This window comes from Nyctibius grandis, chromosome 1 (assembly GCF_013368605.1).
Source record: "Nyctibius grandis isolate bNycGra1 chromosome 1, bNycGra1.pri, whole genome shotgun sequence".
Classification (NCBI taxonomy): domain Eukaryota; kingdom Metazoa; phylum Chordata; class Aves; order Nyctibiiformes; family Nyctibiidae; genus Nyctibius; species Nyctibius grandis.
Genome location: NC_090658.1, coordinates 537,158 through 564,085, shown reverse-complemented (window position 1 = coordinate 564,085; position 26,928 = coordinate 537,158). Strand labels below are relative to the sequence as shown.

General features: G+C 38.7%; 1 protein-coding gene across 2 annotated transcripts in view; it reads left to right on the top strand.

Moving 5' to 3' along the window:
* Positions 1-26,928, top strand: part of RALGAPA2 (Ral GTPase activating protein catalytic subunit alpha 2) — a 110,987-nt gene that overhangs the window by 6,401 nt on the left and 77,658 nt on the right. For both annotated transcript variants that reach the window (XM_068416331.1, XM_068416322.1), the window contains exons 3-16: positions 138-187; positions 10,366-10,423; positions 13,499-13,542; positions 14,456-14,630; positions 14,939-15,054; positions 17,373-17,511; positions 19,454-19,653; positions 20,380-20,610; positions 22,237-22,410; positions 23,304-23,441; positions 24,032-24,180; positions 24,586-24,697; positions 25,461-25,698; positions 26,254-26,418. In XM_068416331.1, coding sequence (XP_068272432.1) covers positions 138-187; positions 10,366-10,423; positions 13,499-13,542; positions 14,456-14,630; positions 14,939-15,054; positions 17,373-17,511; positions 19,454-19,653; positions 20,380-20,610; positions 22,237-22,410; positions 23,304-23,441; positions 24,032-24,180; positions 24,586-24,697; positions 25,461-25,698; positions 26,254-26,418 — 1,989 coding nt within the window. The remainder of the gene's footprint in view (positions 1-137; positions 188-10,365; positions 10,424-13,498; positions 13,543-14,455; positions 14,631-14,938; positions 15,055-17,372; positions 17,512-19,453; positions 19,654-20,379; positions 20,611-22,236; positions 22,411-23,303; positions 23,442-24,031; positions 24,181-24,585; positions 24,698-25,460; positions 25,699-26,253; positions 26,419-26,928) is intronic.

Genomic DNA, 26,928 nt, shown 5'->3' with positions numbered 1-26,928 from the left:
GCTCTTTTGATAATAAAGATGAAGAAAAATAAACAGAGTGCAGCATCTTTGACTTCAGTTGGATAACATCAGTGTAATTTTGCCGTCTGTCTCATGCCGTATATTTACAGCAAACCATGTTGTTTTCTGTCTTGCAGGGAATAAATCACAAAGGGAGGAGCTGGACTCCATTCTCTTTCTTTTCGAAGTAAGTGTTCCATACCATGAAACTAATTTTTATTTTAAATCTCATTGTCATTATGTGCTTACTTACACCTTTACAAGGAGGGCTGAAACCAGGTATCAATCAAAATGACAGCAGGTGTCCACGACTAGGCAAGGTGAAAGGCAGAAAAGAACTAGGGTGTGCATTAAGTTTTCAGATACAACAACAATAAAAAATTTATTATGCAATGGGAATGTTGGTTGAATGAATGTGCAGAGTTAAGATATTTTATCAAAATGACTTGAAAAACTTACAGTAATATACCTGTCCTAAGGAACTGAGGATCAGCTCTTTGAAAATGTCCTGTTGTTTTTCAGTAGAATTTGGGAGCAGGTGATCAATAGTTGCATAGCCTCTGTTAGGCCAAAGCTGTCAAAATAGTCTTTTTTTTTTTTTCTTTTAATTAAATATGTTCTTGCTTCTGTATTTTATGGGGGACTAGTTCAAAACAACAGTATTTTTTCCCTGCGCTTTGTCAGTATGAAGTTCAGGGTTATGTTTATTTTGAATGTGTCACAGCAGGAGTTTAGGCTCTGCTCCTTTCAGATGGAGGCATCTATTATGATTGCAGTATTTGGTCTTGTAGCACAAGGAAAATAAAAGGATGAAAGTTGTCAGCCACTGCATATCGGTTTGATCTGAGTGTGTGAAATGTTAATTTGTTTAACTTTTTTTTTTTTTTTAAATTCAGTGGAGCATCTTTTACTTCCAGAAGCAGATCCTTCCCAGCACTGGCAGTCATAGCATTTGCCGTGTCTAGGGAGGAAATACTAGCTAGTTAACTTCTGCATAATCAAATTGGGATGTCTTTAATTTAAAAAAGAATAGACTGTGATAGATCATTTTCCAAGGGACCTCTTTAATTAGAGGAGTTATCTAAATATATTTGGATGTGAGAAAATATCACTGGACCAGATGAAAGCCTAACACATAAAAAAGTTTTCATAATGCATACCAGAAGTCTTAGCATAAGTCCTACCTGTCTCTGAAGTCAGAGATCAGTGGTGCCTTTAGTTGTTTGGGGTTTTTTTTAACAATTCATTAGGTAAATAACTGGCCTGATTTCTTAAGGGTAAATACACGCATCTTCTGTTGGTTTCTCTTTGTTAATCCAACTACTAACTTCACTTGAGTATTGCATCATAGAAATGTTTTCTTTGTTTATATTGTGGGTTATTTTTTGATAGGAGTAGTAGGAAAAAATAAAACTTCCAATGAGACTCTAGGAATTGAAATTAAAACAAAGGTTAAATGTTCTCAGCTCTTATACCTGTCTCTACAAATGGAAAAAAAAAACCAACCCAAAATGAAAACGTCAGAAGTACATGACTTCATTTTTTTTGCATTACTGTATAGTTTGTAGTTAGAATAATATTTATGTTGACTACAAGAATGATGCTCTTTAGCCGAACATGCCTATAATATGTAAAATGGCTGTCAAAATGATGACATGAAATCATGAATTTTTGTGGTCTCATCTTCTGACTTTTATGATGTAGCAAGCTCCTCTCCCTTCTTCTCCCTCCCTTTGCTCCTTTAACTACAAGACTGCATTTTCTGACTGAAATCTGAAAATCAAATTTTGTGTTCTGCTGCTTGTGATATTAGTAAAAGAGTCTGCTTTAGGCTTTTGCATGAGGCAGTGTCAAAGAACATGAGCTCATATATCTGCTAGGACCATATTTGTGGCAGGAGAGATTCTTCCTCCTCCTCCCTCCCCACTCCCAGTGGAGAAGGTATCACCACATTTACTGAGCAAGGCTGTGCAATTTAATTGGAGCTCATTAATACACTTACTCTGTGGTCTTGAATAAGTAATTAAATTTCTGTGGCTGTGTCGTTGAATGGAAAATAGCTAGTGCTTACTCACCCAGTTAAAGTAATGAATATGTATTCCTGTGTCTTGAAAATGGGTGGCTAATACTGCTTAAAGACATCAGGAGAACATACTGTATGAACAAGAAAAAAATACATAGTTATATAAGATCAAAGTGTTGCTTTGGTCCCTGTCAAGGAGAATTATATTATAGCCATCAGCAGCTTTGAGGAAGAAGAAATTGTTTAAGGTATTTGTGTGAAATTTGGAGCGATCTGCTTCGTGGGGTTTGTCTACTGGAAGTAAGTTTGCAGTCCATTTATAACTGTAACAACTGAAAATTTAATGCGTTGTAGGAAAACAGCTTTTTAGAGGGCCTTTCAACGCAGAGACCAAGAATGTGTCAGTCTGAACACAAGGCAAGAAAAAATGTAAATGCCACGTGATTAAACATTCATATTGTAAGCCATAGGAAAGAAAACTAATTGATTGTTAAGCTTGCCGTATTTAATCAGGTGTAGTGTGAGCCAGAGGTTTCCTAGAGTTTTCTTCTAATTAGCTAAGTAGGTAATTACTTAGAATTGACAATTCCTGAGTCCAGGTGCTGAGGGTTAACAGTTTAAAAATCAATAAAAATATTTATGAAAGGAATTGCCTTCCGCCTTTTCTGGTACAGTTGGTGGGTATTTTGCTGCTGTTGAGTGACACCTAGTGTGTACATGAAGCAAAAGTAACAGACCTTTTCCACAAATGCTCTGAAAACCAAGTTGACTCAGTTGTAATTTATTGAAGTCTTAATTTTACACATCAGCTACATAGCTTGGCCCTCAACAATAGCATCAAACAATGTATTAATCAAAGAAGAAATATTAATCAAAAGGGAGTAATGTGAAAGGTTAACAGTTCATTTTGTAAAGTGCTCTTTTACAATTAGTATTAGAAGGTTATTAGATCTAATTTTATATTCTCTAAGGTGCGTTGGCCTTGTTTTTTTCTGAATAGATAGTCATGAAATGATACAGCAACGGTAATTATCTGTATTATTTTTCCCTGTTTCAGCTAAAAGGCTAAAATGATGTGAAAAACACATTTGCTTTTTCTCTGGCAAGGCTTAGTTATCTCCACATTTGCAGTATATTTTCAGAACGTGTCAATATTGTTTCTTATATCACTGTACTGTGATTTGGGGGCATTGTTTGTTACAGCTGTCAGCTGAGCACTGTGTGTGACAGAACTCATGAAAGGTGCACTACATTTATGTAAGTTTTCTAGGTCCCATAAAAGTATTATGCCATCATTTGATTGTGAAAGCTTGGATTTTTTTTTTATAATAAAGTGTTTTTTTCTTGCGGCATTGGATACTGATTTCTCTGACACTGCAGTTTTTTTTGGATCTGTGATGAAATAAGAGCAGACTAATGGTTTTGATATAATACATGGATCAATTTCTTTTCATTCTCTGTAATTATGCTTTATTAGTCAGGAACAGCCACATCTCTCATGCTGATGCAGTCATAAAATTCATGACACCAATTTGACACATTCACTGTATGAAATATTTTATTCTTAGAATTTTTTGGATACTCTTTCTAATGTAGTAAAGCTTCCCAAAGTCATTTTCAGTAGCTACTATTGTTGCTAGAAGTTTAGCCTAGCCTTCCCCCATATGCCTCTTGCTCTGCTGAAACGAGAGGCTAGCTGTGGTTATAAACAGGGACAGAGCTGTCTGTTTGACCTTCCTTAGGAGTTCAGCAGCAAAATTTTAATGTATCATTCCTAGGTCTGATTTGGAGTATCCTGAGTGTGTACCCAGCAGGCGGATTTAGCTAGTGAGTGGAAGTAAAGTAGAATATAAATGTGCTAATAGCCTCAGCAGCATTGGTATTACACACACTCAATCTCACGGTCTGCCTTGGCTTTCATATAACACTAAGTGTTTTTCCAGAGATGATAATCAATAAACTGTTAGAACTTGCCCAGCCCTACTTTGAGCTCTCTATTTTGTAGCAGCAGCCACTGGTTTTAATATGGTATTGTTGTCCTTAGAAGCACATCTAAGTATGAGCACAAATGGCCACATACTCAGAAGATTAAGATGTGGTATAAATCCTCTGAAACACGGATTGGTCTGCTGTCAGAATGGGAATGTGATGGTTACAGAAGCAGCTGAACAGCCTAAATTTATTAGTGCAGATGTGCACAAGTTACTTGTTCTGCAAATGCTAATGCTAATTCAGCATAGGTTTATAATTGGCTATAGTCTGTTAGCAACCCTTTTGAAAAGTAGAGTACAGACCATACGCAGTAAATACACCGCATCTGTCAGAGGAACACCTGCTGTGGTGGTGGGTGACCAGATAGCTCCATGCACTGATGCAGCTTAGGAATATACGCTTCTTTTTTAGTACTGCCTAGTAATGCACATAAATATAATTTTTCAAATGTATAGCTCTGGTTCATTCTGGACTAAGATTGCTGTGGATATTTTAAATATCGAATTCTTCCACCACATTGTAGGTCTGCTTTATATCAACTACTGTGTGAACTGGCAATATTGGTTAAGCAGCTTAAAACAAATCTCAAAGCCAGTGGTGATTTTTAGCAGGTCACTTTCAATTTCATAAAAACCTGTATCAGTGAAACTTTCAGCAGTTTTTGATTCATAACTCTCTTAGAAGACTTTAGTGCTGTGTTGCTGTTTTTATGGATGTGCAAAAGGCTGTTCTTTTATATCTGTAGCATTTTCTTAGGGTGATTTGCTTCTCTTAGGATGTTGCTCCTGATTACTTGCTACATTTTGAATAAAAGTTTTGCAGAAATAAGTTTTGTATTAAAACTGGTCAATGTGAAAAGTAGTTGTAAAATACTTTACAAGGAATAATCAAGTCAAATAATTGCAGAGTTCTTATTGCCACAGGTCCTGGTTTCTCATTTCTTGGGGTTATCCCCTTTATTTAACTTTTGCCCTTTATTTAACTTTCTTTTTACTATTTGCATTTTCCTCATGTCTGTACAGCTCAATGGCTTAATTTCTCCATCTGCAGGTTATCTTACACTTGAAATGAAATTACCATGAAGAGTCACAGCTTTAAATTCAGGTTGTAGGTTCTGCTACAGCTTTTCAGTTGGTTCCCTGTGCCTACTGTGATTATCAGTTCCACTGTGTAACCTCAAGGCTGTTGCACTGACTCGGTTGGCTGATTCTCAAGCTCAATAGAGCAAAAAGGGCTTATTTGTTTATAACAATAAAATTGTTTATAGCCCTTCCTTCCTACACATAGAAAATTACTTTTTGAACCATCTACAGTTTGTTCTGCTGTAACTCTGATCGGTTCATCTATTATTGCTCTTAAAATAGCATTGATGTTATTCTTACAGCATTCTGTTTTAAATTCTAACGATATGTTGCATATGTTCGACAGTTTAATGTTATGCCTAGGGCAAGAATAAGTATCTTGCATGCTTTGGGCAGACGTTTTCCCTCAATGAATAACTGTAAATAATTTATTGATGCAATAAATAGGGTATCCCTTTATTTAGATTGAACTGCTGCAGGCGTACTAACTTTGTTGGGCTCTTGGCTTCACCTAAATCGGTGAATAATAGCCGGAAAATTTCTGAATTACTGCAGATTTTAGTAGTTGAACACTCTGAAAGTCTTGTGGAGATACCACCGAATGGTACTTGAACATAGAGGCTATTCTACATTAGACTTGGCTTAAAGTACATCTACTTGCCACTGACTAATAGAAGCTCCTTATCATGTACAGGTTGTTTCGAAAAAGCAATTTTTTTCCTCAGAATCCATTCTCCTGGAATGAACACTGTTGTGATCTTGTCATTGACGTTGCCTCTGAGAGCACGTTCAATCAGCAGAACACATTTGGGTTTGTTGTTGTTTAATAAGAGACTCTGCATAGCGTGTTAGAGAACAGCTTCATGCAGCTCTGAAGGCAGAACAACAATGCTTATTGTCTCACTTTTGTGTAAGTTCAGTGTGAGGTGTGATAACAGCCTTGGCTTTCCCTGCGCTCTACAACAGGGTAGCGCTGCACACAATAACGGGCACAAAGCTGCCGATCATGATACGATTCAACAAAGCTGGCAAAAATAAAAGACTTTTTAAAAGAAGTTGCAGTATTGGTTAAGTCAGAGTGAATCTGTTGAAATACAAACCTTGGTATTTTTTATTTTACTTTTATCAAAGGGAGAGATATCTCTTTCAAAAAGCAGCATCCTGTGTAAACTAAGACTTAAACTTAACATTATTCCTAGTCATGCAGGAAGTCCAGAAGAAAAAGAACTATGGATAATCAGTTAAAAGAACTGACAGATACCCTGATGTGTTGATCAGTAGTAATACCTAATTTCGATTTCAAGTGTGCTATAATGGATTACCATATAGATGCAGCAAAGCACTAAGCATTAAATAGATCTATGTGTTTTCTGAAAAAGCAATATTATTTCGCACTGTGGGGTTTCTTAAAATATTTCTTATTAGTGTAGTGTGAAACTAGAAACGAGATGTCAATAGGCAGTTTGGATTCACAGCGGTGTGGCTGAAAGGCTAGGCTGGAGTGGAAGAAACTGCCATTTGTTTTATCGGAACAGCAATATGTGTTTTGTAGAACACCAGGGGTTGGGAGAGTGTGGAAAATGTTCTTGGAAATGCTGAGTTGAAAGGACGACTGGAGCTTGTTCATGACTTAGGCAATGTTATGTCACGCCGTAACACCATCTCAGTCTGGGGACTCTAATGCACACACGCAAAAATTACCAGCTGGAAGGTGTTCTAGCCGTAGCTTTGAATTAGCTAGTAACATTCGGAAGTTTTTATTTAAGTAGAGACTTTTAACCATGCTAACTTATATTTGCATTGCAGGTGCAAACGTGGACTCTGAATTTAGATTATTATATTCATTCTAATCTCCTGCAAAGCTTTCTGTCCTCTTACTATTAATTTCAACCCTTGAATTGTTTTGATTCAGTCACCTGACAAGGGTGTTTGATTCTGTGTTTTTTAAAGAAAAAAACCTGTAAGCATGTTCTTTACTTCCCCAGCCCTCCCAGTTGCACGCAATTTAAAGTTTAAGCGTGCTTTTCCTGGTGGTGGTTGTACTCTGCAACAGCGCTTGTTTTCCAGGTTTCTCTGGGCATAACCTAAAATTCACTAACGCTCGGATGTGAGAGTTATTAAGTTCTTTTTCAAATGGGTCTTTATTATGCAGCTTTGCCACCTTTATCAGCTTAAACCGTATCATAGTTCACTTTCTGGAAGTGAACTTTGTGTTCAGGCTTAGGTGAAATTGTGTACCATGTAAGATACTGCCCTTACTGTGTGCCGGCATGCCCCTGGCCTTTCCCAAACACCAGTGAACACGCTTTGCATCTTGCAGAGAGGGTGTAGTAAAACACACCTTCCCTCAGTGCTATTGTGTTTGGAACCAACCAGCAAGCGGTTTTGATCCTGAATCAGCTGGGATGTGTAAACTGTAAAACTCCTCTAAGAACATTGCTGAAGCTCTAGGGAAATATGTATTGTTTCTTTTGGCAGCTAAGGAAAATTTATTTGTACCTCATCAGATTTACTTCAGACATGCGTTCATAATACATGAGTATGCCACGCCTGGTGTTTAGGTACACATCAGACTTTTAGTGGAGATATATTTTCTAAATACAGTTTTTTGTTTTACAATAAAGAATTTTACTGTATCATCTGAAATATACTGAGATATGAATTTTCACTAGTAGCGTTACCAGATTTTGATAAATTTATAATAAAACGTTCTGATACAGGAGTTGTATCAGTTGGAAGTTTAATGCAATTACTTCTCAAAAGTTAGTGTTTTGAAACAACTGAGAGAGAATTTACACCCAGAGACAAGCTGAAGGTATCTTGCTAGTGTGGCCTGTAAAAGGAAATTGGTTTTGCTCTAACAGTCTGCTGTACTTCTTATAATGACTTAAACAATGGAAACAAAATATATGTGGTTTTGTCTGGTTTTCCATAATAAACGTGAAGATATTTGAAGGTTCCTCCCTGCGGTGTATTCTCATACTTGACTCCAGACCTTCTTTTGTTGCCAGTTTGTGGTTTTGTTTAATGGAGCCTTTCCTCGTGCGCTTTGGGCACGCGGTGTGGGATCGGTCTGACGTGTGCCTGCCTACAGACCGACCCCTGCACGCACAGTGCCACCACTCTTGCAGTGACCTGAAGTATTCCTGATTTAGGTTAGAAGCTCCTTTCTGTCCTGTGCCAAGTTAGGTAAAGGTTAATGTCAGAAATAGTCTTGAAAAGTGGTGGGCTGCTAGTATTTTGATATTTAGATGGATAATGATAATTCTTTGTCTGCGGATCCTGCAATCTGGTTGGCAGAAACATGGTCCTTAACTAACAGGTAAAGCCCAAATGTGAATCATAGCCTCATTTTTAGCCAGTCAGATCCTCCATCCCAAGCGCATTCTTCCTGCCCATGGACGGGGAGCTAGACCTCCGGCCACCAGCCTCCCGCTCCTTCGGTCCCTGCTGCCACGGTGTCCTGGGGAGGGAGCTGTGGGAGTAACACTCAGACGAAATACGACGAGAACATAGAAGGGCTGTGTCCGATTTATTCTAGGTACACTTTTAGAAATGCCAAATACTATGTGGGGAGCGTGTGCTACGGTAACGATGTGAAGGAAGACCAGTCTGTGTGACCTGAGGTCTAGTTCCCTGAGTCTATGAACTTGTCATGACTTCCATCTTCTGCCATGGAGAAAGGAATGTTCCATTTTCCAAAAGAGTCTATTCTGAGTGTTGTATATAATTTCTGAAGCACTTTGTTGTCAAAAATAAAAATGTCTGTCTTATTCCATCTCTCGAGCATACTGTTTTTAACAGCAATAATGATTCATGTGTTGGCCGTCTCTGAAGGATTGCCTAAAATGCCAGTTCTTGCTTTCTTGGCTGTGACGCTTTATTTCCTCTTGTGAGCTTTTATGTGCAAAAGACCAACAAATGGGTCACCGTTGCTTAAATGACTTGTCATTCATTTTGCATCCTGCATGTAGTATTTCTGAAAACTTAACGGCGCTTCGTTGTGCAGAAGTTTGTTCCAGTGATTTTGTTTGATGATTACAAGGAACTCTGTTAGTCATTTATAACATTGTTTAATTTAATTTCATTTCCAAAAGTAGATGTTGAAAACTAGTTTCCCGTTTAAATATATCTTCTTAATTTCATATTTCAGTGGCTGAAAAGTTGTAAGATCCAGACACATTTTTCTGTGAAATCTACACCAAACAGTGTTTGTTCTCTCCCTTGTTTTTGGGAGGCTGAGCAGCAATAAGTTAGCTGTCCTGTACTACTACTACACCTACTTGCCAAGCCCTAGTCTATACTGCTGATAGTTTAAAGAAGAAAAAGGGGGGGAGGTATCTTGGAGCCTGTTAACTTAAAGTCCTTTTAAAAGCCATATTTACCCAAGTCAGAGCCTGAAGTAGTTTTGATTTCTCCAGATTATTTAATAGCATTACCATCCACTAAACTGACAAAGAACAACATTTTGTAGCCCCAGCTGTTCTTTGCAACTAACATTGTAAGACACCATTCAGGAGAGCACTTAAGCACATGCATAAATTGCTTTGCTTTGTTGGCGCCCTGTAGGGTAACAAAACTTAAGGGGGAATGGGTTTGACCACAGCCTCTTTCCTTGTTTGATCTGCCTCTGCTAGGATCAGGCCAGAACGACAGAGGCAGGCCACTACGTATTATTCCACATAAGTGCTTTATTAACTGCGTGTGCTGTGAATTAAATTAGTATAGCTCTGTGTAATTTGGCTTGGTTTCACTCACCAGCTGCAAACACAGGTAAATCATCTCACGGTGAAAGTAACCGCACCTCTGTTCATGTGTGCCTTAGCTGGGAGCTCAGACCCCATCGCCTGATGAAAAGACAGACCTAAGCCACAGAAGCTCAAAATCTGGGCTGTATCAATCTAGCAGTAGTTGTTACCAGACACTTCAGAAAAATGTAACCCAAAGCGAGCTGCTTAGAAATCTGTAACTTCATCATTAGAAATCAGTTTATATTCTAGAATACTGGGGTTTTAAAAGACAGTGGGAAAGGGAAGGCAGTTCATGACAGTGTCACGGTTATTTGTATTTGTTCAGGACCATTCCAAGTATCGTTCTCCATAAAAAGAAAGTAGTGGGCAGGAGTCCTCACTGTGCTAGGTGTTCACTTTCTATTGTGTTCTCTATGTATATATTACCGTTTCATTTATGTCTTGTGTATTAGTTTGTATCATCTGAATGAGCCGGTTTATTATGGAAAATTTGACTATTTAGTTTTGTTTCCTGCAGAAAATATTGCAGCTACTACCTGAGAGGATTTTTTATCGATGGCATTTTCGCAGTATAGGTAAGAAGGAATGGTTTAAAAACATTCTAGTACAAATAAAATCAGTGTTTCTGTAGTCCCTTCCCTGGTTCTGCAAGTCCCGTTAACCCAGAATCCCTTAAGCATTGCCCGTACACAAACAGTACTCGCATGCGGGACTTGCCGCTGGAAATTGTTGAAGCATATGGAAATCTTTGTACCTGCCATAACAGCTCTGTGTGTTCCTTGGTTTCTGTGGGTTTGGTTGCCTGCTTCATTTTTATTTTGCACGAATGCACTTTGAATTTTTGTATTCCTGGATTTAGCTGTGTCCTCTTCCCTTCTCTTTCATGGTCTAGAAGCTATCAAGATGACGGGGTTTATAAACCAACACACCTTTTTCTAGTTAGGTCTCCCTTGGTATTCACAGACTAACACCAAAAATTGAGATTGAGGAGAGTTGTGGAATCTGTATGCGACTCTTGCAAATTTGCATTATGATAGTCTTTTGCAAGCAATCACATACGAGATGCCCATACAAAACTGTAGTAGCAGATACTGCTCTCTGCCTAACGGCAGATACTCTGTTGAACTCGACCCTTGCCGCCTCCTGGAAACTTGTTCTGTAAAACTTACGCTGTGAGCAGGTGGCTGTTGGTAGTGGAGCACAGGCTGTGCTGAACAGAACACAAGCCGTGGGGCTGCTGCAGCGAACAGGAGCTTAACTTCTCTGGTGTTCCTGTATTCTCTGTGCAGTTTAGTTCGTTAAGAGTTGTGAAACACTCAGTTGTCACACTGTTTGTGGGAATTAAATGAGGAATTTCTGGTTTAGAGCTGGCATGGTGAAGGAAAGAGATTAAGGACAAAAATAGAAACTTTTTAGTAGCTCCTTTTGATCAATTTTTCTTTTCGTGAGCAGTCCACAATTTTACTGGCCTTTGGAAGTGGAATTCTGAATAAACAGTATTTCTGGAAGTTTAGCCCTAGCTGATTCTCATATAATTGAGGATTTGCCAAGCATCACGTTAGAATGTGACATTGGCAATGACAGACACAAGGTGCCTGTGGATGGCATTCACCTGGTCAAACCCAGAGACTGTGTGTTCTTTCCCCGCGCTCCTGTGCTATTTACTGCGCACATTCTGGCTTCTGGAGCAAGGGAAAGGATAGGAGTCTGGCAGAGAGAAGCCTTGGGGTTAGTAAAGCTCTGCTCTTTTATTTTCCTTAGTCTCCTGTCTGTTCTGCACGCTTTGTGGGGCAAGTGCTCTGCAGAAAAAGGCTTCGTAAGCACGGGACTGAAGATTGTATTGCAATACGTGCATAAACCCCAACAAAATAAAGTTGCCAGCTTGGTTAAGGCACACGCTTGGAGTGCTTGGCTTAAAGCACTTCGTGTTCTTCTGCTATAGTCGCTTTCTCTTAAGCATAAAGATAATCGATATCTAACGGGCCTGGTTTAGTCACCCGTGAACTTGGGGAATCCAAATAAGGAAAGCAGGATTAATTTTTCTGATGAACTATCATGTTTTTTAGAAGTTTTCACATAATTCATATAGGACTTTCAACTAGTTTTTAAAATTAGATCCAAACATTAATGCTATGGGGAGAAAAGTTTTATTGCCTTTAGTTTGAAGATAGTTAACTTGTTAAATACAAATATTACCTGTGGCCTACAGTGCATATATAGTGAATGTCTTGACCTTGTGGTCATGTACAGGAGCCAGAAAGCAAAATTTATTCCTTTCCTTATTTGACCAGATTGAATGAAGCTAGAGTCAAATGAGTGCAGAAATATTGCAAGGTGAAATAAATTTATTTTTACAGTCAAAGCACCTTGAAATCCAATGAAGTAGTTAAACTTGATAATTTCCTCTGCATTAAATATCTTTGATTCATCACCACTGTGAGAATTCTGCTTCTGAATGCTACCAAAGTGGTCACAACATTTTGTTCTGCTGTTTTGTTAAGTAATTTTATGCTGCTTTGGGGGGGGTTATATTTCTTTTAAGTAGTACTTTGTTGTTGTTGTTTGGGTTGGTTTCCAGCACTATTTCATCAGCTGCCATGTTTTTCATCAGAACAATGAATTTGCTGTTGCAGAAGAAATAACGAGTGGAAGTTGAAGGTCAAGGAAAGGGCTGTTGTCACATCTCCAGTCAGCACTGACAAAAATAAAGAGACGTCTGCTTGACCACTTTACTACCATTTCATCTGAATTAGTCCAGAACAAATTGGTTTTAGTCAGTTGTTTTATAGCTAATATATTCTTTATATTTATGCTTCTCTTGGGTAGTCATATTTGGGTAATTTTTTAGCTACGCCCAATAAATAAGCTACAAAATTTGGTGGTGCAATTATTTGCAACTGTACCTTGTGATTTGCTTTTTGCTTAATGTTCACGTGCATTAATATGTGTTGCCGTAGTGTCCATTTAATACTGTGAAGTGGCGAGATCTTGAGGGAAGGATCACATTTAAGGAACGTACATAATTCACAAATCCAGCAGAAATAACAGCCGAGTGCTACATCATGTTATTTTTCTCAGAATTGGATTAAAAACATTTTTTACCTGAAACATTTGATGTATAATCTCTCTCTGGTTTTTAGGTCAGACATTTGAAGTTGAGGGCAGTTAGCCTGGTATTCCTAAAACCAGAAATGAAATATTTTGCAATTTTAATAGTTGTGTTTTATAGACATGAATGCAGTATAGATTGCCAGCAGCTTTTTCTTACAGTAGTTGTCAATATTAGTGTATTTGAATGCGTTAATGCTACAAGTTGGACTTCCTGATTTCTCCAAATCTAGTAAGTCAAAATTTCCCCTGGATATCTTATTGTTAATGAAAATAATTTGAGAAATTGTCATCTGACTAAAACCAAAGTACATTACTGTAAAGATACATTATATTTAATCTTATAACACTGATGATGATTGTTATTAGATTCACTTTGGGTTTTTTCACCCCATAGTTTTCTTTTTCTTGAACACCAGCACAGCAGACACATAGTAAATGGCATTAAACTGGCCTGTGCTGTAGTATTTTAAAAAAAACTTTCTGGTGGAAAGTGGCCGTCTTAGTATCTGATACGTGCCTATTTGATTTTTCTAATCCAGGGTCGATCCTGAAGAAACTTTTGCACACTGGAAATTCTCTCAAGGTATTTCTCTTTGATGTGTTCGTATTTCTTTTCACTTTAATTCGTATGAAGCATATTACTTGATAATTTTCCAATATCAATGTTTTTCAGATTGTTAGGCTTCGTAATTTTACTTATTCACCTTTTAATCATAAATTTTGTTATTGTAATCCTAGATTATTTTAATATTGATCTTCAATCATTTTGCTGTTCTAATGACCTTTGTAAAGTTACCTGGAGGGGAGGTATCAGTATATTTTGCTTAATACTTTATTTTTTCAGATCTTTCTAGCACTAAGTATACTGTATTAAACGTATGGGTTGCTTGTTTGCCAGAGTTTTAAATCTGTTCTTCTTTTTCCAAATATATTGCTAAAATTAAAATTGTATCCTGTTAATTCAAAAAAAGAAAAGGTAAATAAACTTAGTAAACTTACTGAATACCCTGCCGCGGGTGGTTTTGTTGCATCTTGGTTTTCATGAGGATCCTCTGATGTTGAGGACGATAGCTTGCTTTGGTTTCTGTGGGGCCAAGATTTCGGACTTAGTAGGGCAGACAGTACTGGCAGCTCCCCGGCTGTGTGTTACACTTGCTGCTGTGCTTCCAGAGCCCCTTTTAGGATTGAGTCTCTAGACTAGCCAAGATGCATTTGGCCCCGGGAGCTGGGGGAGCAGAACTAGACCTTTTTGGCCTCTGACTGAAATTGGAGTGGCGATGCTGTCTCCTTGGAGTGCCACCACCTTGGGTACAGCTGCTCCCACCCTTCTCTGCTCATGATTAAAGAAATAATGTGACTGCTCTTGGTGTGATGGAGAGACTCACTAGCACATAGCTGGGATGAAAGTACTTGTCCTGCGTTTTCTTAACCATTTAACTGTTACTGTACTTACAGATTAGTTTCAATATCTTTTTCTACAAATCCTCCCCTTGTAGATAAGATGTGAAGGAATCCGACTGTTTCTTCTCTGGCTTCAAGCGCTTCAGACTAACTGTGCGGAAGAGCAGATACTGATATTTGCATGCCTTGTGCCTGGCTTTCCACCCATTATGTCCTCACGAGGTCCCTGTACACTAGATAACCTCATTAGTCCTCCTAATTCGCCAGACGGTGAGTAAATGACCAGAATTTCCATGGCAGAAGTATTGCCTCCCTCTTTCACTGAGGTCGTTGTAGAGCTGTAGTTCCTTGCGGGGAAGATGTCACATGGGTGATGGTATCTGTCTCTGTAATTCAGAATATTGAGTTTGCCAAGCCATTGTATTTGCTGCAGCTGTACAGCCTGCTGATCTTGTCATGCTGAGTTCAGAGCAGTTGGGTTTGGCTGGTTATTTTCAAATTAATCTTTTTATAGAAAATATCTTTTATTTGACTATTTTCAAGTTTTCTATGTTTAAAACATCTTCTTTTTATTTTAGCTAAGGTTTTTCCAGAAGAAATAACCCCACTTTTGCCAGCTGTCTCTGGAGAGAAAATGGCTGAAGACCAAACCTGCTATTTTCTTCAGCTACTGTTAAAATATATGGTAATTCAGGTGCGGAGGATATGTGTTTTTAACTGTTCATATTTGGAGGAATGTGGTTGTGGTAGCAAATTAAGTCTACGCTGTATCTGTACAGAGCTGGTTTTGGCCCTCCCCAGGAAGAAGCTGTCTTCTGCACTTTTATTCTTGTTTTTAAAAGGAAAATCATCCCAAAGGTATTTCCTTGTGCCATTTTTGGTGAAAATAAGAATTGTGATAAGAATTAATGAATGTTATCCAGACTTGCAGGATAACTGACTTTTTTATGTGCTTGTGGTCGCATTTAGAAAATTGATATGTGGTAAAGATGCAGTTTGTTCTCTGTGGACATGTACACAGCTGAGAAGACATGTAAAGGAGCACTGGAGAAAGAGATAAAGGAGAGATGGCTTCTGAGATTTTTTTAACAGGATGCAAGAAACATGTAAATCAAAAATTTTAATTAGAAATAGATCAGATTAATCTGTACAGGAAGGAAATTAAGATAAAGTATATACTTAAAAAGTACAAGTTAAGCAACATTTTAAATAAAGTGGAAACTATAGACAATGAACATTAAAGAACTCAGTATTAAAAAAACCCATAAAAGATAATTAAACACTTTGAGATACTTTTTTTTAATATCAAAAGGCAAGACCAAAATGATATTTGGAAAGGGTTTTGTCATCTTGAATAGATGCTTTATTTTGAAAAGTGGTAGTATGAAATTATCAACTTCCGACACAGCACTCTTTTGTTTTACATATCAGAGTCTCACAACACTTCAGTTAAAAAATATTACTTCAGTTAACAAATATTACTTCAGTTAAAAAATATTACTTCAGTTAAAAAATATTTTCACTGTTCTTACACTCTTATTACGTGTTTGGGATCTAAAAAACTGACTGTGCTATAAATCCAATTGCATTGTGGTTCACCAACATTCATTTATTTGTGTTGCTCAGTACTGCCCAACTGTGCTCCCCTCTAACCTCCTTGCTACAGGCAAGAGATGAGATTAAAGTAATCTGATGCAAGTGCAGAATGACCACTGAGAGCCAGACCGTAGAGCAAATCTTATGTCTTCAAGAAAATTTATATCTGCGACTCAATAGAATTTAAGATGAGTCGGTTTATTTACACAACAAATAAAATGTTACAAAAACTCAGCAGTCTTGTTTCCAAGCTCTACATGTGTGTTTTGCAGAAGTAGGACATTGCAAGTTCCACAATTTTTAGAGATTTGGAAAAAGATCTAGTGCAGATTAAAGCAAGAAAATGTATTTAAAAATAAAAAAAAAAAATCTCGCATGACTGATGTGAACAAGTCAGTTTTTCTTAATAAATTTTCAGCTTGGATATAGATTCAGTCAACTTGTCATCTGCTGTATACAGTTGGACAGGCTTTTCTAAGAGCCTTTCCTGCAAAAAAAAACCAATTTAAGAATCCTAAAGTCTTTTCACCTTGCTTAAAAAAAGGAAATAAAAAAAGCGATGGGCCTGAATTTAAAGTATATGTCAAAAGACGAACACTTGTAGTGCTCACCTGAGTTTCACAAAAGGAGAAGGGATAAAGAGACTAAAAGCCAGGTAGGTTTAAGTCATCAGTGGAAAAAGTTCTTCATTGTAAAGGTGTCTACTTTTACCTTTCTTGAAATTGTGTTGGATTTTGTTATACAGGTAAAGAAAACACCCAGATAGGTTTTGTGCAGCTTATTCCAAATTGAAGATGTTTTAATATGGAAAGAGCAAGTCTGTCAAAATTTGGCACAGTCTTCCAAGGAATTGTGGTTCAAAACTGTTGGTAAAGAGCAACTTGAAAGTACGTGTGGGACTCTGGTGTTGATCTGTGCAAGAATGTCAGAGTACCTTTAAAAACAAGCTTAGGTGTCAGCCTCTTCCTTGTCAGAGGAGATTACTTGTGCCTTGAGCCAAATTTTGCAGAGGAGTATTGCATGTGTGTGTGCAACCGTATTAAACGTGGGCATTGAGTGTGTTTCTGATGACAAACATACTTGTGATAAAAGTGTAGCCCAGAGTAACTTTGTCTCAATTTACAGTTAAGAAGCAAATTTGTTAAAAACATTAATGTGACACTTTCTGTACTTCCCTGCATTAGAACAGCACAGATATGCTGGCTTCTAATGAGCTTGCTTGCTTTGATAAGCCAAAGCCCTCATGGTAATACCTGATATTCTTACTGCAGTTTGTAAAATTTTTTGGGACCGTGCTAATTTTTTATATCTCCTGTTAAAGTGTAATCGTTTTATCTTTTGTATTCAATGTGCAATGACTGTCAGTGTAACACATTAACTTAAAGCTTTTTGTTTCTCTTTAACTCCGTGACAAAGGCTGCAAGCTTAGAGTGGAAGAACAAGGAGAACCAAGACACTGGGTTTAAGTTTCTCTTTACCTTGTTTAGAAAATACTATCTTCCTCACTTGTTTCCATCTTTTACAAAGCTAACCAACCTCTACAAACCTGTTCTTGGTAAGTAGTGAATTTTGTCTTTTAAGTAGAAAAGGAAATAATGGTGACTGTTCTCAGTAGCATCTCTGTTACTTGCTGGCATGTCACTACAGTTCTGTTGGATGAGGAGTTTTCCTCCCTTGTCTCATGTTTTGATTTTTTCCTAGCCCAACTTTTGATTTTCTGAGATAGTCCAGGAAAGCTGCTGCTGCTCATCACTGCATAAAAAGGGCTGACCTGATTCTTCTTTCCTAAGGACGTTTCCACTGGCATAGCATTTATATCAAGTGAGCAAGGACTCTGTGATGTGTAATGAAGACAGAACATGCTCTCTGATGGGTTTTTTAAAGGATCAGCAAGCTGCCCAAGCATGAGGGAGTAGCTAACTTAGTTACTCTTACTTTACTTCTTGTTTCCTTGAAGAGAAAATGAGCGTGAAGGGCCAAATGAAAGGAAATGGAGATGTACATCGAGAGTTGTAGGATTACAAGCATATTACAAGTACAAGCATATTATAGTACAAGCATCCAAGTTCCCACTGGCTGGGAAAGGGGAAACATAACCCCCATCTTCAAGAAGGGAAAAAGGAAGACCTGGGGAATTACAGGCCAGTCAGTCTCACCTCTGTGCCTGGCAAGATCATGGAGCAGGTCCTCTTGGAAACTATACTGAGGCACACAGAAATCAAGGAGGTGATTGGTGACAGCCAACGTGGCTTCACCAAGGGCAAATCATGCCTGACAAATTTGGTGGCCTTCTACGACGGGGTTACAACACTGGTGGATAGGGGAAGGGCAACTGATGTCATCTACCTGGACTTGTGTGAAGCATTTGACGCTGTCCCGCACGACATCCTTGTCTCTAAATTGGGGAGACGTGGACTTGACGGATGGACCACTCGGTGGATAAAGAATTGGCTGGATGGTCGCACTCAAAGAGTTACAGTCAACGGCTCGACGTCCAAGTGGACACCAGTGACGAGTGGCGTTCCTCAGGGGTCGGGATTGGGACCGGTCCTGTTTAACATCTGTGTCGGTGACATGGACAGTGGGATTGAGTGCGCCCTCAGCAAGTTTGGGATGACACCGAGCTGTGCGGTGTGGTGACACGCTGGAGGGAAGGGATGCCATCCAGAGGGACCTTGACAAGCTTGAGAGCTGGGCCTGTGCGAACCGCATGGAGTTCAACAAGGCCAAGTGCAAGGCCCTGCACGTGGGTCGGGGCAGTCCCAAGCACAAACAAAGGCTGGGCGGAGAATGGATTGAGAGCAGCCCTGAGGAGAAGGACTTGGGGTGATGGGTGACGAGAAGTTCACCAAGACCTGGCGATGTGTGTTGTTCACAGCTGGAGCCCAGGCCTTCCGTGTTTTTCAGCTGTGTACAAGTGATTTTTCCCTAAATCTAAGCATCTGAATGAATTATGACCCAAACTATTTACGTCAATCTTCCACTTCTTCCCATGTGTTTTTCTCTTGTATTTCAGCTTGTGCAGCCCTCTTTGCACATGAGTTCACTTCCCTTTCCGACGCGCTAAGTATCCTTTTTCTTCTTAATCTTTGCACTATGGAGTGTTTCAGAGCCATCTTCTTTCTCACTGTACTTTATTAATAAAACTCTGTGGAACTTATAAAATTAACTTACGTTGTAGTAGGAGTAGTTCTTTGTTTCAGATTTTGCCCTTCTTTTTGCAGCCCTTCTCTTTTGCTTTCCTTTGTTTTGTGTGAGACAAATTATAACCTTCAGGAAAGATCTGTGCTTTTGTGTTCTTGCTTTTCTTTAGGAGTAATGAAATTACGATAGAATATAAGCACTAACATAATAAAAGCAGTCAGTCATTGCATGTGTTATTTCATATGGAGAAAATGTCGTTGGTGACACGTTCAATGCATTTAACCAGAGTCTGGAAGCAATTACAGTTTTTTAAGATTAGATTTTCTTTATATCTTCTCTTTTTATCTCACCAGATATTCCTGATGTAAGACCAAGACCAGTATACATTACTGCAACACGGAACAATGAGAATGTCTATAGCACAAAAATCCCATATATGGCAGCTCGAGTTGTTTTTATTAAGTGGCTTGTTACCTTCTTTCTTGAGAAGAAATATTTAACTGCTGCTCAGAATACAAAAAATGGAGGAGAAATGCTCCCTAAAATTATTCAGGTGTGCTTTAAAGTTTGCATCTCTTTTCTTACGTACATGCTAACCTTGCTTCAGTTCTCAGTGCATTGTGAGCATTTGCAAGAAAGAAATGCTGCCCCTAAGTGAAGAAATGATGTACTTGATTATTTGATTTTTTTTTTCTTTGATGAGGGAGGTAATCTTCAAGGGAAGCCCTTTAGTCACTTACTAGAATTTTTTTTCTCATAGCTGCTTGCCTCACCAGCTTCATCAGTATTATGTTTAGACTTTTGGAATTTAATTTGTAAACTGTCAAGCTTATTTGTGCCATGGACCATTTCCCAGCAACACCAAAGGCTGCTTTGTTTTCCTCTTGATTATAGCAGCTGTTTACAATGAGATATTAGAAAAATATTTCACTTTCGAATTCCTGGTTGAGACTTCTCTGGGATTATGGACTTCACAATGAATGTTATAGAAATAGATGCTTTGTCTTTGAAGAGACTCTCCAGCTTCCTGTTAAAAATTTAGGATCAATGTCAACTTACATTCTTCTCTTAAACTGTAGGTCAGTGTCAAATTTGGATTCAGCAGAAAAGCATACGTTAACTAGTATGGTAGAACTGTATGTTTTCATACACATAAACATGTGACGTGTACATCATGTAGAGTGTAAGACCAAATTCCCTGAGTTCTGTGCGAGTGTTCCAGATTTTTGGTGTGTGCTATTGCAGTTATTTAATTAGGCGTGCATTTTCTTCTGCGTAGACTGTTGGTGTTGTAAACCAAGATAAAAATGCAGAGCTGGAAACCAGCACGCCTTACGCAAGCGAGCAGGAGAGGAGCCATTCTAACAGCAGCACCTTGTCGGACAGAAGGCTCAGCAACTCCAGCCTCTGCAGCATCGAAGAGCAGCACCGGAGCGTCTACGAGATGGTGCAGAGGATCCTCTTATCCACTCGGGGATACGTTAACTTTGTCAATGAGGTGTTTCGACAGGTAAGTGTGCGTGCTCACTTGCTATGGTGTATATTTTTTTAAAGGAAACGTCATGGTTATGAGAAAAAAACACTGTGAAGCCTGTTGGTCAGGTAATTGGTCAAACTTGATGCTAATCACACCAGCACCCTTTTAGTTTGGAGTCCTTCCTAGGTCTAGTTTTAAGGATAAAATTTTGAAATTTTTATGGGAGCTGAAGCTTGTTGCTGATGCCAGACAGCAACATGTCTGATTTGAGTGGGCCACTTTGTTTGTTCTCGGTATTATGATGTAATTTAAAGGCGTGTAAAGAGCTTACTTTGTAAATTTATTATTTGAGTTAGTAAGATTCTTGTTCCTGTGATCAACGTCAGTATTTAATATCTGTTTGAACAGTGATCGCTTCTACTGGTATTTGTCATTAATTTGACATCTTTTCAATTGTTTGGGATAAAAATGCATGTGGACCTACTTGGTCTGTTACCAAGGTAGAAATTGGTTGAAGCAGCAGTTCCAGGTCACGCAAACGTGCAGAAGAAACTCTCCAGCAGCTGAGTGAGCACACGTGCTTCGCTGTGAAGTATCTCGTGTGGCACGGTTTAGGAACTCCTTGTAGCAGTGCTTTTCGGTGGGATGGATGGCACTCACAGGAAGGAGTATTTTGGTGTGTGTTAAGAGCCGCAGTGGCTTGCTGCCCTCTCCTGGTGTCTGTTCCGAGTGTGTAAGGTTAGCCCAGCTTCCAGGGACAAAGGGAACGGGATGCAGTACCCTTATCTTGTGTTCAGTAATTGAAACAGATAATGGTATTTGGATCCTCTTTGTGTTTCTCTCTCCCTTACAGGAATCTCACTAGTCACTGTGAATTCCTCTACTCTCCTTTTTTTTTTTCTACTCCTTAGCCTTTCTGAAAGCATTCTGTGTCATGCCCATTCATCCCGCTGATGAGCTGCTGTTTCTCTAATATTCTAGCAGCTGGCTTCTGGCTTTTTCAGTTTCTGTGTCCTTAATAAGTTCACAGTGTCTGTGAAGACATTTCCAGAAATTTCACGTACTTGTTGTATGGCACATTTAAATTTGCTTTTGCTCACCCTTCAGTTTCTGTTGAAATCAGCTGTTGGATGTTGCACTTCATGCTGACTAGAGACAAGGAGTGTACTATGTGATGCAAAGATTTCCCCCCACCTCGGCAAGACGCCTTTGTCATGTTTGTGCAGCTAGAATGAGTGTGGGAAATGCTGCAGGTTTTGACCCTGGTAATCATGGAGAGAGGGTATTCTCTTCATAGTTGACAGGACTTTTTTTTAGTGTGAAAAATGTATTTTCATCTCTTCCAGTGGTTTTATAATATGCATACTGATATAAAATTTTTTATTTGCTGGCAAAATATGCTTTTTTGTACCAGATGGCATTTTCAGACATTGATTTCTGTGGCTGTTCACTGCAGTGCAAAGGTCTTCTGCCACTGTATTTATTTTTTTTAGTCTCCCAAGACCTCCAGAAATGTGGAAGCAGCCAGTCTAGCCTTTGTAAGCTTTTGGAGAGGTTTTTGAGCTGTATTATTTATGGGTGCTGGTGTGTGAGTGTGTTTATAGGTGCATGCGCATCTATGTCCTATGTATAGTAAAATGAGTTAACTTTTTGATTTAGGCTTTTTTATTGCCGCCTTCTGATATATCTGCAACACGAAAAGTGGTTAAGGTATATCGGAAGTGGATATTGCAGGAAAAACCTGTGTTCATGGAGGAGCCGGACAAGAAGGAAGACAGTCAGGAGGCTGTTGTCAGCTTAGAGGATTCGTCAGTGCAGACGGATGGTAAACATGTATGGTATCAGTGTTACTTCGTTCTGTTCGCCTACAGTGTATAATTTAAGTTTTAAACTGGCTTTGTAAATGAATAACAACTTAAAAAATGTGTGGAAAATCAACATTAAAAGATGCTTTTATTTAAGGTCCAGAAATTTAAATACTGAGTGTTCAGTAGCCCTTAATGAGTGCAGGGAAAGATTGTAGCTGTTTTGAAAAACGTAATTTGTTGGTTATTCCCTGTCTATACAAATACGATACCAAGAACTTAATACTAATAGATTCTGCAGTGTTAAAATTTACACTGTCTGTTGGCCTAGTGCATGTAGGACTATTTCCTTTTGCTGATAGTTACTTAAGGAGTTGAAAATATCTACTAACTTGTACATACTGGATGAAGTATTTGAATTCAGACACCTTAATCTAGGAAGTCAAAGTGTAGATACAAAATCTGTGCACATCTTTTTAGTATCCTGTATTGAACCGTCAGTAAAAGTTGACTTTGACACTATGGACACTGTGAAGCTATTTAAGGGGAAGTTTTGTTGTACTGAGAAAGAGGTTCAAGTTGTAAAAAGATAGTGAGAATTCCAAGGGTTTGGCAGATTGTTTTTGTAGGGAATTTATAGTTTTGCCAGGCTTAAATTGAAATATTACTGCAATCGGTGACTACAAACTGTGATATAAAATATTTTAAATAACATAGCTCTTAAAACTTTTATGAACCTTTAAATTCCATATGCAGTCTGTTTGTTCAAAGATTAAGAAATGATAGACATGAATTCCTTGCTGAAATGAATGTAGGACGTGACAGTTCCCCCTTTTTTGCTTTAGACATTTTAAATTATTTTGAATAAATACGGACATATTCCTTTCTGCTTTGTCACTAACTGGATCATGTTTTTGAAAGCTTTCCTCTGACCACTCAGGCCATAAGCGCTCATCCAGCTGGGGAAGAACGTACTCCTTCACCAGTGCTGTTAACAGAGGATGTGTATTAGAAGATGAGGACAAAAATGTTAAAGCTGGTGCTCAAGCTGCCCTACAGGTGTGGTGTATAGAAAGGGGACAAGGCTGTAACTTACGTCATTGTGTAACTTGTGCTACGAATTATAATGTGGTCTATGTTTTCCTTAAACAGCTGCCAGCAGTTGATTGTTTTTGTAAGATAGAATATGGACTTTTAAAAAATTAATGTTAAACCATGTGTCCATGTCTTAGAGACAGATACCTGTTTTAAGACAGAAGGTTCTCTTTTTTTTTTTCCCTACTGTGGGTACTAGGAATTAATGAGAACTGTGCATTTGCTTTCGTTGAACCTCATTTATTGGAAATATTGGTGGTTGCTTAAGCATATAATGCCAGGAGATGAGTAGCTGGAGGAATGGTGTGCTTGCCTGACCGAATAGAAGAGAGACCTGCAAAACCCTTAGTGTGCAGTGGGTGCCTTTGTTGGGTCTGTAATGCACCTGACTTTTCACTAGAATGACGTAGAAAAATAAAGTTATAGGTAAAACATGGAACTTTCTCTAAGGAAAGCGAAAGATTTGACTGGAGGGAGGCAAGTATTCTATTGTAAGTCTTGGCTGTTTTTATTCCTGACACTATATAAACTGACCACAAGTGCCTGTCTTGAAGGTGTTCTTGACAAACTCCGCGAATGTTTTCTTGCTGGAACCGTGCGTTGAAGTCCCTGTGCTTCTGAAGGAGCAAGTTGATGCTTGCAAAGCAGTTCTGAGTATCTTCAGGCGCATGATAATGGAATTATCAATGAATAAAAAGACATGGTAAGCTTAATATATTCTGTGTCATTTAAGAGAAAATTATTAACACTTTGTGGGACAGTTATTGGGTAGGGAAAAGACTGACTTTCTCAGGGGTAGGCCTTAATACATGTCACACTCGTGACTGGCTTCTGAATTGATTTGTGAGATTGCAGGTTCTGAGCCTACATCATTGACTGTTTGCAGGGTTTTGGCTGGTGTTTCCATTCCTGACTTCACCTTCTCAAAAATCAGTTTTTACAGTCCACAACCAGCTATTGTTGTTTTGCAGGTGATCTGTGAAGTGTGATCACATTGTCAGTATGTAAGGTTTACTGGAGGACTAAGAGCGGTTTTTGGTACATGAAAATTAACAAGTACAATTAATAGAACAAGTGAACAAAACGTACCATTTTGTTTTGGAACCAGGGAACAGATGTTACAGATACTCCTTAGGATAACAGAAGCTGTGATGCAGAAGCCGAAAGAAAACCCAGTAAAGGATACGTTCGCTCAGAGCATGTCGGGATTACTTTTCCGAGTGAGTGTTTGGGGGTTTCTTGTTTGTTTTTATGTTGGCTTTTCACGATGAATACTCATAGTTTTAGTTAAGCACTATTGCACAGTACTATGAAACCTACTTGTAAAACATGGAAAAATTCTTCTTTGCGGTAATACAGGTAACTACTTTGTAAACTGTTCCTGACAGAGGGAGACAGATTCCAGGTGCAACAAGCGCCTTGGGGGCTCTACCACAAACCGTGCTAGAACAGGCAGGCACACCGTCCTTTTGTGGAATATCTTCAATGAGTATCTCTAAAGCTTGGTGTAACTGTTTTCCTACAAGTGCAGCTGGCAAGTCAAAAACTGAGTCCCGCTGAGTGAGATGAAAACATTTATACATCGTGTTGTACCTTGCATGCTCAGCTTCAGTATCTCAGTCTGAGTGTCACAGGCATAGCTCAATCACTACAATCATTCTGTAGGTGTAGGAGACAGGCCTTCATTCTGTTGTTATTATACACAGCATATTATTTCAGTTTGCCAGAGAACATATAGACCATCTGAAACATACGTTTCGGAATTTTTAGATTTCCATAGTCAGTAACTCACAATTATTTACCTGCCAGTTTCTGGGAATGTTTTTTTCATGACAAGTATCTATGTGTAGTATCTGTGCATCACGAATGGTTGATGCTAGTATGCAGGTTGGTGTTGACTTCATCAACATGCGGGTTGATGTTGGTGCGCTGAATTCATCTTGACAGAAATACGTGAACTGTCGCTTGTTTCTTTTCTCTCAGACCCTCATTGTGGCTTGGATCAGAGCAAACCTGAGCGTTTACATTTCTCGGGAGCTGTGGGATGAGCTGCTCAGTGTTCTGTCCGCCCTGACGGACTGGGAGGAGCTCATCAACGAGTGGGCCAATATCATGGACTCTCTAACAGCAGTGCTGGCAAGAACCGTGTACGGGGTGGAAATGACAAACTTACCCTTGGATAAGCTCAGTGAGCAAAAAGAAAAAAAGCAGAGAGGGAAAGGTTAGTCTCCGTGCTTCAGTGCTTTTTGTACCCAACAAGTTAAATATTTAAGTTTAAACTTAAAAATTAATTTAATTTAATCTAACATTAAATACTACTTAATCTAGTGTAAGAACCTGTTTAATCAAACATGAAGCGCTTCGGCTTTATGTGTTCTCATCCTTCCTTGTGGGAGGAAAGGTAATTGGGGTCAATAGAAGATAGCTATTTAGCAGTTTTTAGTACACGCTCGAAATCAGTCTTCCCTGTGTAGCAGCAATGAAACGTGGTTTCCTGTGCTGTAGTCTGGCATAGTCACCAATGTAAAAATTCTTTTCCATGTATTTTTATTAAACTTTGTTAATTACAGTATTTTACCTACACTTATGTGCCACCTTGCAGTTGATGCACATACTTGAAGTAATGATTGTTTTTTAATAATACTAAAAATTCATCTATGCTGTTCAGAAGAGTAGTATTTTTCATGTCTGAGTGCTTGTAAGTCCATTCATTCCTTAAGAAAAATATGTGCCAAAGCATACAATGTGAGAGAATTTTGTTTTCTGTGTCTCTAAGGTGGCATTTTAGAGCCTCAGAAGACAGCTGTAGTGGGAAGATCTTTTTCATTGAGCTGGAAAAGTCACCCTGAAGTTGTGGAGCCAATGAGATTCAGAAGTGCTACAACCTCTGGAGCCCCGGGAGTTGAGAAAGCAAGAAATATTGTTCGTCAAAGAGCAACAGGTTAGACCATAGCTAAATGCTCCCAAACACTCAATAACACTCAAGTTTTAAATCTGCCTTTGAGTTGTGGCTGCTTCCAGAAGTCATGCAGCTTAATAATTAAATGCCGAAACAAGAGAGAGAATTGAATGCCTAAACAGGCATAGAACAGAGACCTGATTTTTTTTTCAAGCATTTCAGCAGCCTGAATTTGACCTCTTTTATTTTGTGATAGCATGTTTCTGTGTTCCAATTCAACGGGCTATGGATTAAAACTTTCCAGAGAAAATCTCCTGCTTTTGAATAGGAGATATTTTCCTGCACAGCTTCCTTCCTCATTCGGAACAGATCAGTTGTGTTTCTTACCAGGAGAATGTGAAGGTGATTTAGTATGTTTTTGTGGCTACAGGCTTCATCGCTAAGCCACAGCCTTCAGCTCAGACCACAAACATTTTGGCAATTGGACTCAGTTCATTCTCTGTGTCTGCTTTATTTTTAAATTCAACAACTTCCTATTTGTGCTCCAGCAGA